At 35.5% G+C, this 13,681-nt stretch overlaps 1 protein-coding gene across 1 annotated transcript in view; it reads left to right on the forward strand.

The window, feature by feature from the left end:
- IQCM (IQ motif containing M) overlaps positions 1 to 13,681 on the forward strand; it is a 474,138-nt gene that overhangs the window by 391,219 nt on the left and 69,238 nt on the right. Inside the window, exon 13 of the mRNA XM_043567775.1 lies at positions 6,129 to 6,290. Coding sequence (XP_043423710.1) covers positions 6,129 to 6,290 — 162 coding nt within the window. The remainder of the gene's footprint in view (positions 1 to 6,128; positions 6,291 to 13,681) is intronic.

Genomic DNA, 13,681 nt, shown 5'->3' on the forward strand with positions numbered 1-13,681 from the left:
CTCTGAAAATTCACCATCTACTACAAATATTGAACATAACAAATGTCACTTATCTGAGAGGCAGGGGAAACCTGGAGGAGGCTAAGTGGGTCACACTGGTATTTAATGCTAGTTTACATCGTTAGCAAACAAAGAGGGTTTTAATAAGTTGATTAATAATGGTGTTGATCTGAGAGATCATCAGTATTGTCTACAAAATAAATTCTTGTGAGAAGATGAGTGTCAGAAAACTGCTGGAAAGAGCTGTGAGCTGCCTCTGTGAGAGAAACCATGGTGCGGACTAGCTGACTATGTTGGGACAGCTGAACAGTTATAAAGATGGGAAGAAAACTTCAAGGGGAGAGGCCACCAGGTGACTAGCAACTCTAGAGGCCACTGACAGCCCCTGATACCCAGTCCCCTGTGTTTAAAACAGTTTGGCATCCTCGTTAAGAGGACAAGCTTTGAGGTGAGACAGAATTAAGAGTAGATACTGGCTTCACTATTTACTAGCTGTGAAGCCCTGAGAATGCTCTGCAGCCTCTCTCTGCCTCAGTGTCTTAAGATTTGAGGGGCACCTGGGTGGCTCAGGCAGTTGAGCATCGGACTTCAACTCAGGTCATGATCTTGTGGTTTGCGAGCTGGAACCCCACATTGGGTTCCATGCTGTCAGCACCTTGAACAAGTGTGGAGCCCACCTTGGATCCTCTGTCCCTCTCTCTCTGCCCCTCCCCACTTGTATGTGTGCATTTTCTCTCTCTCCAAAAAATAAACATTTACAAAAAAAATATTTGATATGAGTATGATAAGATGAAATTCACAGGGCTGTCAGCAAGTTAATATGTGTGCCTTTAGAATTCAGTTAGCTAGTAAATATAACCTGCTTAGCACCCAAAAAACACAACCAGTTATTGTTTTATTCATTTAATTAAGAGGCCTTTTATTGATCCTTTGTAAGTATCAGGTACTCCTAGGTGATGGGTGATACAGTGTAAGTAGGTTAGCAAGCAGTCATGGACCTTGCCTGCCTGGAGCTAATAATCTGGACACAGATTTTAATCAAATAATAATATAAAATAGTAGAATTACAAACTTCAGTAAGTATAACAGAGGAAAAGTTCCAAAAACAATAACTCTGGGATCTTAAAATGCAGAGGCTTAATCTAGTTTGGTGAGAGTCAGAGGAGTCTCTGGGGAGAGACATGAGGTGGTGTAGAAGTTACTGGGGTAATGGAGGGAAGGAGAGGGGACATGCCAGGCAGACACAACATCTTGTGCAAAGGTTCTTTAACAGGAGGAAGTAAGGTGTATTTATGAAACTGAAAGAGAGCCAAGGTTGTTAGAGATGGAGGAGGTGGAGGGGCCAGAATGTTCAGCTTCTTTTGGGACTTAATAAAGGGCCAACATTCTTTTAAGAGCATCAAGAAACCAATGAATAGAAAATGGATAAAAAATACATTTTTAAAATGTTATTGTGGCTGCTGTTTAGAGATAAGATTGGAAGGGCCAAGAAGGCTATTTAGGAAACTAAAGAGTTTTTGTTGATGTAGGTGATAGTTTTTTCTAGACTCTACCATTAGATAGATGCTATTTACTGAGATAGGTAACCCTGACACAAGATTGGTTTTGGTGCAAAGACTTTGAGTTGCCTCTTCGTTAGTTAAGTGGAGTTCTCAATTAGTCAACTGTACAAGTATCTTGTTTTTGCCACATTTTGTTAACTCTAAGATGTATACTTTCATATTTTAATGTTACTGAAATTAAACTATGTCTTATAATCAATGCTATGCCATAGTTAAATTTCTAGTCCTTTGCATTTCTTAGTGGTATATAAATTGATGGGGCCCTCAACATCTGTAATGTCTTAGATCCATCAAAATATTGTTATTACTAATAATTATAAGAAGGAAGACCTCAATAACACCAATTAGTAGCCCACAAGTGACCAAGTAACAAAAACTTCCAGTCCATAGCCAATAGGAACCACCAACCATCAGAGCATCCAAAACAGTGTAGGAGTGACCAGAAAGGGCAATTGCTTCAAGACAACTGACCTCTTTTCCACCTACCCACAAACAAGTAAGATGGAGGAAGAGACAGGAAACTACCATCATTACCTAAATAGGACAGAGGCTGTATCAGTATCTGTTAAATGAAGCAGATCATATTAATAGTAGTATCTAATGCTTAAATAATACTGGCTATAGATGAGGTGTTCTTCTAAGGACTAGATGTTCTTCTAAAGACTTTATGTACATTAACACATGTATTCCTCATAACAACATTATCATGTGGACAGCTTTATCAATGATAACTGATCTGGAGAGAGGTTAACTAACTAGCTTCAGGTCACGTAGCTCATAAATGGCAGATCCAGATTCACACTCAAGAAGTGCTGCTCCAGAGCCTCTGCTGACAACCACTGCTCCCTCTAATGAAGATGACTAACTACTTGGTGACCTGGGAGCAATAGAGAGTTCTGGAAATTTTGTGTGGGCTTTTGCCACAGAACCAGACTATGACACATATATTGAAGATCTTCAGATTTTTACTATACGTGTGGTGTGGGGAGGAAGAAGGAAGAAAGAGCTCTTATTCTGGATTCTGAGAACAGTACTACTATATCTGAATTCAATATGGCAATATTGGCTTAGCAGTGCATTCAAAGGAAGGTGCTCCAATAAATAACAAAAATTATCAATATCAGCAACAAAGGTTAAATCCCTGATTTTATCTTGTGTTGACATATGTAATAAAAAGATAACACGTTTTACAAATTATATGTTTTCTAAAACTAAAAATGTTTATCTGTAATCAACTTTGATATTATGAAGGAAGGTATAGTCATTCAGAAATCATATCATTTGTGTTACCTGATGGTAAATGGTGACATTAGCAGGACTCTGAGCTAAGCCAGTAAGAAAAAGTTGTAGCTCTACATTTACCACTACAGAGATTTTAGTGTAGGCATTTTATTTTGTTTGATGGAAACACTTGTTTTTATGGAAAATAGAGTGCTTATTAAAACCAATAAGCATAATCCTGTCAAGCTATATTACTAAACACCCTTTTCAGGCTAAAGGAGTTAGAAAGATAGAAGTGTTAGGGAGGGGAGAAACCTTAAGTACGGTTCCATCTTTTTACACTAAATAACTGCTATTATTGCTAGTCTTTCCTGTTTTCATTTTCTTTATGGTTTCAAAGAGAGAAATTCTGATCTATTTTGTTTGTTTATTTTGTGTATCATGGAAAATTTCAGTCTTATGTTTTATTTAGCTATGTGACTTCCAATCATGATGTAATGCTGCATCCTTAGACTCCCTTACAACTTTGGAAGCCCCCTCCAGCATGAAAAGCCCCCCATTCAACTTCTTTCTTTAAAAATTTTTTATGTTTATTTTTGAGAGACAGAGAGACAGAGCATGAGTGGGGGAGGGGAAGAGACCGAGGGAGACAAAGAATCCAAAGCAGGCTCCAGGCTCTAAGCTGTCAGCACAGAGCCCAATGAGGGGCTCAAACTCACGAACGGTGAGATCATGACCTGAAGCTGAAGTCAGACACTTAACCAACTAAGCCACCCAGGCACCACCTCCCCAACTTCTTGAAGAAGTATGAGCAAAAAAGTACAACAGGTTCACTCTTTAGCGCTGGTTTTATAATAGTTCAAGCCTCCTTTCTTCTGTTGACAGATGATGTTGGCAGGTGTTGACAGATATATATATATATATCATCTATAGATTTCTAAATCTACATGTAATCTGTTCACATATGTGTGGATGTCTGGGTTTTCATTTCTTTGTTTTGTTTGTTTGTTAGTTGCAAGGGAACAATTTTAAACTTTCCCTTTTAAAAGGAGGCAGAAAAGTCCCTAAGATGTGTATAATTGAAAGATGAGATAACATATTATTTATTATTTTCTGACTCTTTCATCATTTCTATTATTGAAATAATAGTAGATGAAAATTGGTAACACATTCATCTAGTACATATGACATGGTGACATATGAATGTTTTATATATCTTATATCACTTAAATGTTAGGATTATCCTAACAGTAATTTTATAAGGTCAATATTATCACCTAAAGATAAACTGATTTGTCTAATATTTCACAGCTCTTAATGATGATTTGAAAATTAGGGCCCAGGTCTGTCTGTATCAGCCAGGGTCCAGTTAGGAAATAGAAAGTACACAGTAATTTGAGCAGGAACAGTTTAATGTAAAGAATCATTAATTATGATGTGCTACTAATGCGTGAAAGGAACTGCAAAGAATTGAGGAGAGCAGATACAGGGAGTGGCTGGTACTCCAGGTCTGAAGCAGAGCACCTTTGGAGAGAACAAATTTTAAAGAGCTTCTTCCTCCACTCTGCCCCCACCTCCCAGAAGCCACATCTTCTTGGAGAGAGCATAGCTTTGGCCCAGTGAATGGCAAAGAAGTTCACTGAGGTAGGAGGCTAGGGGAACTCACAGGGAAGGCATTTTCTGGGGTTCTTGGGGAACTGTCCATAGGGAGGTGTCACACTGTGGAACTCACTGGGAGCCCATTTATGGGAAGGTGCTGCACCATGGAACTTGGTAGGAAGTTCCCAGTGTATGTGTGTGCGGTGTTCCAGGAGACACAACCCAGAAAGTCCCCTACACTGGTGGCCACTGTGCACTGCTTGGGCTTGCAGACAGAAGAACCCAGAACCAGGAAGAGCCCATTCATCTAGTTCCCTTCTTTGCTCTCTATGTAAGATGCTTAAAATTGTGCCTTATGGTGAAGTGTTCTAGTCTCAGAAGCAGGACTGTGAAAGTTGGATTAGGAGTGAGGTAATAGATTGATACCTGGCACACTACCCACCAACAAATCTACTTTCTTAATCATTCAAGCATTATGTCATATTGTCTTATACTTACTCTACCACAAAATATGCTATTTAACAAAATAAAGGAATATAAGAAGAAAGGGAGGAAATTAGGAAGGAAAGAAAGAAAATGTAACAGGGTTATAAGTGAAGGTTTACATCAGTATTTCTCTTCGTTTGAGATGTTTCTAGGTAGAGTTACTTTGAATTCATTGCTCAAGAGATTGTCTTATTGATTTTTAGGCACTAGTTTATCAACCAAAAACTGAAGTTACCACCCAGAGGCCCAGGGTCCATAACCAAAGATTTTTCACTCTACAGTTCCAATTATTTTTGAATTCTAGTTTTCTCATCTACTAGTTAATGCAGGTTATGTTTGGTTGAGAATTATATGTTTGCAAATGAGAGCTTCCTTAGATAATCCAAAGTCTATTTGCATCATTTACAGAATGCAAGATTTAGGCAAGTTACTTAATTTCTCTGCATTTCAAATTCCTCATGTAAAATGGAAATAATAAGATATGCCTTATAAATGTTTTATGAAAATTAAATGTATTAGTTTTTAAAAGAACTTGGAACAATTCCTTCCATATAGTAAGTGGCATGTAAATATTTGTATGGGGTGCCTTGGTGGCTCAGTTGGTTAAGTGTCCAACTTCAGCTCAGGTCATGATCTCACTGTTCGTGGATTTGAGTCCCGCATCAGACTCTGTGCTGACAGTTCAGAGCCTGGAGCCTGCTTCGGATTCTGTGTCTCCTTCTCTCTCTGCCCCTCTCCTGCTTGCTCTTGCTCTCAAAAATAAGTAACCACTAAAAAAATAAAATAAATATTTGTATACACATCATTGTATTTTCTTAAAGACCATAGCCTAGGAATATTAATTTAGTCATTCCACTTTAGGGAACTCTACGTTTAGTCAACATTTTTGTCAGATTAATCTGATTTCCATTGTTTAATAGCAATTACAAATATATATATAGTTATATTATGTATAATATAAATGCTATTCATTGGTTACTTTACTTTTTTCCATACCTGTTAACAATACTACTTTAAACTGATAGTGTTTAAAGATGATATTAGTAAACCCATTACTCCTTAATTTTTGCTAGGAATTATCTGCACGGTAAGATTATTGGTGAAGTACCTCTGACTAAAGAAAACTCAAGTTGTCAACATAACCATTAGCATTCAAATTATTAAATAGTTTCTAATATGCATCCCTTAAAAATACATTAGACATTTTTGCAAATTGTCTAAAATTTAAAAAATATATATTCTTTTTTTTTTTTTTTACAGAAGACCGTGACAGATATTCTCAACTCCTCAAGAAGTACAATGCGATTGAAATGTTATTTACACTCTATCCTCCTCAAGGTGCCCATGTGTGTAAAAATATACAACTTAGGTCAACTTGGCTGAGACCCATAGTAAATGGGGAAGAAGGATATAAATATATAGGTAAGATGCTGAATCTTATTATTTTTTTTATATTATAGAAGAAATGACCCTTTATCTAACTCTTATTTGTCACTTAGATGATGTAGTGTAATATCTAGGCCCTGGGGAGTATTCATTTTAGTTCTTAAGTATTATTCCTGCAGTTTAAAAAGTGTCTGTATTACACTTTGGTGTTTCCTCTAGAAAGCAGAAACACACTGTGATTATTCATTCACCTGATGATGGACATTTGTGTTGCTTTCAAAAATGTGATACTCTACGGATAGTTACTATGAGCATTCATTCATGCACGGGATCATGGATAGACCTATCCTAGCATTTCTCTTAACCAAACTGTTTTCCAAAGCAGTTCTATCATTTCGTATCCCGTGCCCCCTGCCCCCTGCAGACTTCAGAGCTGCAATTGCTCCACATCAGTACTTGGTATAATTAGTTGTTCTAATTTTAGCCATCCTAATAGAGAAGTATTGGTATTCTGATGTGGTTTTCATTTTTCCAGGAGATAATGATATTTAGCATGTTTTCATGTATTTGGCATTGGATATCATCATCGGCCAACTGTCCATCTTAAATTTTTTGACCATTTTTTAATATATATCTTTTATTATTGAGTGTTGGAAGTCCTTTAGATATTCTGAATATAAATCCTTTAAGATATATTCTTTGAAAATATTTTCTCCTAGTCTGTGTCTTGTATTTTCTATCTTTCAATAATATGTTTTGAAGAGAAGTTTTTAATTTTGATGAAATTCAGTTTACTACTGTATTCTTTATGTTTTTGTTGTGATAGCCAAGAAAACTGGCCAGACTTCTAGTCTCAAGGGTTTCCTCCAGAAAATTTTATACCTTTGGGTTTTATATTTCAGTGTCTAATCTGTTTTGAGGGTTTTTTTTTTTTTTGTACTTGGCTCAGGGCATAGATTGAAGTTCTTTTTTTTCTTAAATTTAACATGGTGATATCCAAATATGCTAGCACTATTTGTTGAAAAGACTATCCTTCTGTTAATTACCTTTGTATTTTGGTAAAAACCAAATAGACTAATGAGATACATAGATGGCAAATAAGCACATGAAATGATTTCTCTTTAAGTTTTATATAAAATGGTCAACATCATTAGTAACTAGGGCAATACAAATTGAAGCCACAAGAATACTCACCTATTAGACTAAAATAAAATTGAAAATATGACAGTGCCAAGTCTGGCAAGGATGTAGAGCAACTGAGACACTCATTTATTGCTGTTGGGAATGTAAAATGATATAATCAATTTGTGAATATTTTGTTGGTACTTTCTTATAAAGTTGCAGTACTGTATCCATAACCCAGCCATCTCAGTCCTGGGTAATTACCCAAGAAAAATGAAAGTATTCGTTTACCAAAAACCTGTATATAAGTGTATATAGTTGCTTTAGTCATAATTGCCAAAAGTTGGAAACAACATAAATGTTCTTTAGCTGGTGAGGTGGTAAATGAAAATTTTTACATCTACACAATGAAATATTTTTCACCTATAAAAAGGAATGAACTATTGATACAACAAGAGGAATTTCACATGCATCATGTTAAGTGAAAGAATCCAAATTCATAGGCTATATATAGATTCTATTTAAATGACACTTTGGAAAAAGCAAAACTATAGGACAGAGATCAGTCCTGTGATTTCCAGGGCTTACAGCTGGTGGGAGGATTTGATTGCAAAGAGGCAGCATGAGGGAGTTCATTGGGTGATGGGATTGTTCTGTCTCTTGATCATGATAATGGTCATGGGGCTCTAAAAATTAGTCAAAATGAACTGTATAACAAAAGAGTGAATTTTATTGTAAATAAAACTTTCAAGATAAATACAAAAGAAAAAGAAAAAAGGATTTATATGAATGACAAACAAGTCCAAAAAAGATGTGCATCATTATTACTCATTAGGGAAATGTAAATTGAAACACAGTGCGATACCACTACATGCTTACTAGAATGACTAAAATTAAAACGACTGAACACACGCAGTGTTGGCAAGGATGTGTAGCAACTTTAATATTCTGCCAGTGCAAATGTAAAATGGTAAAAACACTTTGCAAAATAATTTGATGTTTTCTTAAAAAGTTAAACATAAACCTGTTTTATGACCCAACCATACCACTCCTAGATATTTATCCAAGAGGAAAGAATGTATACATCTGTAAATGACTTGTACATGAATATCCATGGATCCCTTTTTTGGTAAAAGACTCAAAGTAGAAACAATTCAAATGTCTATCTACAGGTTCAAGGCTAAACAAATTGTGATATATCCATGCAGAATACTACTCAGCAATATGAAAGAACAAACTATTGACAGTATTGATACATGTAACGACATGGCTGAATCTCAAAAGAATTATGCTGAGTAAAAGAAACCAGACCCCCCCTCCAAAAAAAAAAGAGGATAAGAGTATGAGTTCATTTTTATGAAATTATAGATAATGAACACTAAACCTTATGACAGAAGCAGATCTATGTTTACCTGGGATTGGGTTGGGACGTGGAAGTAAGATGTGATGGGTTGTGATGGGGATGATGGTAATGTTTATTATCTTCATCATGGTGATAGTTCCATGTATATGTACATATGTCAGAATTCATCAAATTGTATACTTTAACCATGTGCAGTTTTCATTTACACTTCAATAAAGCTATAAAATAAATTTAAAGAACCAAGATAGTGAAATTTGTATTTTGGTAATAATTTTGAGAAATGATTTTAAATTTTAGGTTCAGCATTTTAGAACTTATCTATAGAGAGCCACAGATTTAGCACAGTCTCATTGGGCTAGTGTATGTAATGACATATTTAAGTACCCTGTTCTGATAGATAACATAGGGGAAGAAGAGGAGGAAAAGAGAAGGAAAATTATGAAAAATAAGATTGAGGGCTTCAGGCTTTATAAGATGAATCAAGACCCTGTTGCAATTTATCTTCTCTTTGCTGTTTTCCACCTGAACATTCCCACAGTGGAATCCATATCATTCCAAAGATTTGTGTTCATTGTTTATAGCCCATTTGTGAACATTTGTTGCAAATAAAACAAACATAAAGGAAACATGCAAGAGGCATTATTTTGTAAGTTAAAGACTCTATCTTCTGAAGTTTTATGCTTACCTTTTCCCTTTTTGTAAGTGACCAAGTTCTCGCATTTTTTTGAATTACAATTGTTATTAAACTGATAGACAAAATAGTTTTCAGCATTTGCCTTGAGAAAGATTAGTGTATTACAGAAGCACTTTCTGAAACTCAGTGTCTGCTCTGCTAGAAACATTTTAAGCAAGTTGGCTCTGGGAATTTATTATGTGTTCCACCATTAATAATACTCCACCATGTAGGCACTCCTGTTTATTGATTTCACTCTGTAGTTTAGGGAAGTATCATCAGCAAGAACTGAGCAGTAGTAATAGAATTACTGAATGTTCTATAAATGGCATGGGTTGCTAACAAATTAGGTAGTATGAAGACCATACGTACTCTAAAAGTATCATTATATCCATGTTTTTATATCTCAGAATTCCTATCATAATGGTTTGAATGTCACTGGAATGCAGCATAAGTCATACCTTCAAATTGCTTAAATACACAAAGTATTTCTTCTGAATAATAATTTATCATTTTAGATCAATGAATTAAAAACTTTTATTTTTTTCTCCAGGAACATATGTATTTGCAGAAAATAAGTTTAACAAGCTTTTTGGAAGGCTGGTCTTTTAATGTGTCTTTTGTTATCTTTCCTTATGAGTTGTCTGCCCTTGAGTCCCCCTGCTCTTCTGGCCTGTCGCAGACATACTGAACTTATTTCTCACCTGCATTAGCTTTTGTGACTTTGGTGGATTCTCAGCCTGAAAGCTGTAGATTATATTAAGAACCCCTGGAATTCTAATGGGAATACCTTGAAAGGAGTAGGTTAGCCATTATCTCTCAAGACAATCATTGAGAGAATACAAATGAATGATTAAATTACTTTTTCAAACCAATGGTGCATTCTTAACTGAATCATATTATTATATTAATGCAAGGTTTCTAATTAGTTCAGATCCTGAGTAATGAGCAGAGACCTCTAGTTCTACTACTTCTTCATATATCATTTCCAGCCCTTCATATAGTACATTTTACTTACCCCTATAACATATGGTTATTTAAGTTATATAATTAATGCTGGAACTGATTTCCTGGCCTAATCACTGTTTTGTTACCCATTATAAAAGTGAAAGATATCTCTTTATGCTGTCCGGTTTATTCCACTGCCTTCAGGCAAGACCTGATGTATATTAGCCAAATGAGAATCCCATCTTTAGACTCTGGCAATTACATAATTGTCCTTGACAGGTCTGATTTTTGATGATGATCTATCTCAGAACTTTCTACTCTGAAACATAAGACTTTCTTTTCTTACACATGTTCATTGCAGTTGTAACTTTTTCACAATCCACAAAATTAAGTCTATGCATAGATTAATAAGAGTCTTTCTTTTTCTATAATAGGCCTTTAAAAATATTATTCCTCAGAAGCCCTCGTTCTAATCCTTGATGTCTTTTGGTACTTCTCTCTAAACATTTTCCAAATTTTCTCATTTCTCTTAAGTGATGGAATTCAGAAGATATGATAATCGAATATATCTAATTTATTGTGAATATAATCCAGCTATCACATATTCTGCTTATATCTCTGTACTTGTTTTAAACTTTTTTTTCTTCTTCCAAGATTTTATTTAAATTCAAGTTAGTTAACATATAATGTAGTATTGGTTCAGTATTAGAACCCAGTGATTCTTCACTTACATATAACACCCAGTGATCATGCCAAGTGCCTTCCTTAATGCCCATCACCCATTTAGCCATCCCCCCCCATCTCCCCTCTAGCAACCCTCAGTTTGTTCTCTATAGTTAAGAGTCTCATATTTCACTCATATGTGGAATTTAAGAAACAAAACAAATGAATATAGGGAAAAATAAAAGAAGATAAAAATAGGCACTTGTTTTAAACTTTTAAAACACACATCTCAGCATTTGGATTTCTACCCATCATCATTCTTTCCTTTTTTACCATATTTTCTTATACTATTAATGTGTGTGCAATTTATTTTGCCTTCTTAAACTTGCTATCCTGACTTGTCCTGATTATCCTTAACTTATTAAGATATAGACATTTGTACTCTTGTTAAAACTACTTTGAGTTTTTAACCTGTTCTTTGGGGTATTCTGTAAGATTAATTATTAAAAAATGAAAAACTCAAATCCTGATTTGAAGGGAGCATCATATATTTTATATCACTTATATATGCTTAAGTACAGGAAATGGTCTATTATAGTTTGGATAAGTTTGAACATACTATGGTTATATCAGGGTCTTACTTAGCCTATGGATAACCTGCTTGTTTGAGGAGAATAATATCACTAAAAACTATATTTTATATTCAATTGGACTTGTAAAGTTTTTTTGATATATACTTGTTGATGTCCCTTTTTACCAACTATAAACTATCAGCAGCCTCAACTTTCATGTTCTTTAATGTCCCTTTGATTTTCTTTGTTAAGGGCAAATTATGTAATTATGTTTTCATGAGGGTACTTGCTGGTGGAACAATGGTATTTTATTTTTAGATGATGGTTCAGTTGGTTAAAACTTTCAACATTTAGTACATTCACAGAAATTATCCACAGAAAGATAAAAATGAATGCTGTATTGTATCTGGTGAAAGGTTTTCAACTATGGTCAAGTTATTACAAATTCTTTAGGATGATGAATGAGGTCTTGCTCATTTAATGGAACGAATGTGTTCTATGTGAATTCCATTTTTTTTCTTGGACTTCATTGATAAAATCAGAGATATGTCTCCCACTCTCCCAAAACCCAGTTTCACCAAGCAGGATGGAAGCATTTGCGAAAGACATTAAGATGTGGCATTAGATCTATAAGCTAAAGGAAATGTGAGTTTCATATTAAACAGTAATCTACCACTCAATACTTCTGAACTTTTTAAAATGAAAATTGTAGGATTAATGTCTTATTATTTGAATTCTGCATCCGTTTATTTAACAAGCATGAACTAAGTGTCAATTATGTTCTTGGCAATAAAGTTTGAAAAATAATTTGAGCTTAATCCCTGCCCTAGAAGTGTTCACATTCTAGCAGATCCAAAGCACTATCAGAGTGTTTTGGCTCAGTCAGTCCCAGTGAGCACTTCTATTGGTCTATGGGTCAAACAAAATGCCACAAAACAAGGATCTTCAAAAAAAAAAATCTTGGGAGAACCTGCCTAACAGCAACAGTCAATATCTGAAATAAAAACTCCAAGCTCAGTTTGTTGTACATCTAAGTAAGTGAGAGTTATCCTGGTTAAACAGTCTTTCTGAGCAAAGCAGACTATTGATATTATATAGGGTTTGGGGGAAGAGTGGTAGCTAGCTCTGAAGATGGACCCAATGATCTGTGCCTCCTGGTATTCATCCTTTTGTGGAAATACACATACTGTATCAGAATACAAAAAAAAGTGATGGTGTGTTACCTCTGAGGCTAGTTCATAAAGAGATTTTGTGACTCCTGCCTTCTCTTAGATAAACTTCTCTGAGGAAAGGTAGCTGCCATGTGATCAAAGTCTTAGGCAGACCTGTTGAGAGGTCTTTGTGCTAATGAACTGAAGCCATCCACCTACAACCAGTGAGGAACTGAGGTCTGTGTGAGTAATGCAACATGGAAGTGGAGTCTCTACCCCATCAGTCCTTCAGATGACTGTAACCCCATGAGAGACTGTGGCTGGACCCACCTAGAAAATCCACTCCAGATTCTTAACTCTCAGAAACTATGTGAGACAAATGTTTTAAGCTTCTAATGTAGGGGTAATTTGTTACACAACATGCAAGTTAGTGGTTAGTGGCTTTTAGCAATGGAAGTGAAATGACATAAGATCTAGGGTAGGGGTCCCTGGTGGCTCAGTTGGTTAAGTGTCTGACTCTTGATTTCGGCTCAGGTCATGACGTCATGGTTTGTGGATTTGAGCCCCACATTGGGCTCTTCAATGACAGTGTGGAGCCTGCTTAAGATTTTCTCTCCCTCTCTCTGCCCTTCCCCTGCTTGCACTCTGTCTCTCTCTCTCAAAATAAATAAATAAACTTAAAAACAAAAAAAGATTACGGTATAGTTCCTCAGGAAAGACCAAGTTGCTGATTGGCCTTCAAACATGTGTTACTAGAGAGGGAATTTTGCTAATTAGTTAGATTTCAAAGTAGTATCTCTCACTTACTGGTTGGTTTTCAGAAGTATGTTTCCAGAATTGAGCTATCACTTGTTGATAAAACAGGTTTATAACTTGTTCTGGGCATTACCTGCCACCATAGCTAAAGAACTATAATTGATTAATTAAAGAGCTTT

The sequence above is a fragment of the Prionailurus bengalensis genome, chromosome B1, assembly GCF_016509475.1.
Source record: "Prionailurus bengalensis isolate Pbe53 chromosome B1, Fcat_Pben_1.1_paternal_pri, whole genome shotgun sequence".
NCBI lineage: Eukaryota > Metazoa > Chordata > Mammalia > Carnivora > Felidae > Prionailurus > Prionailurus bengalensis.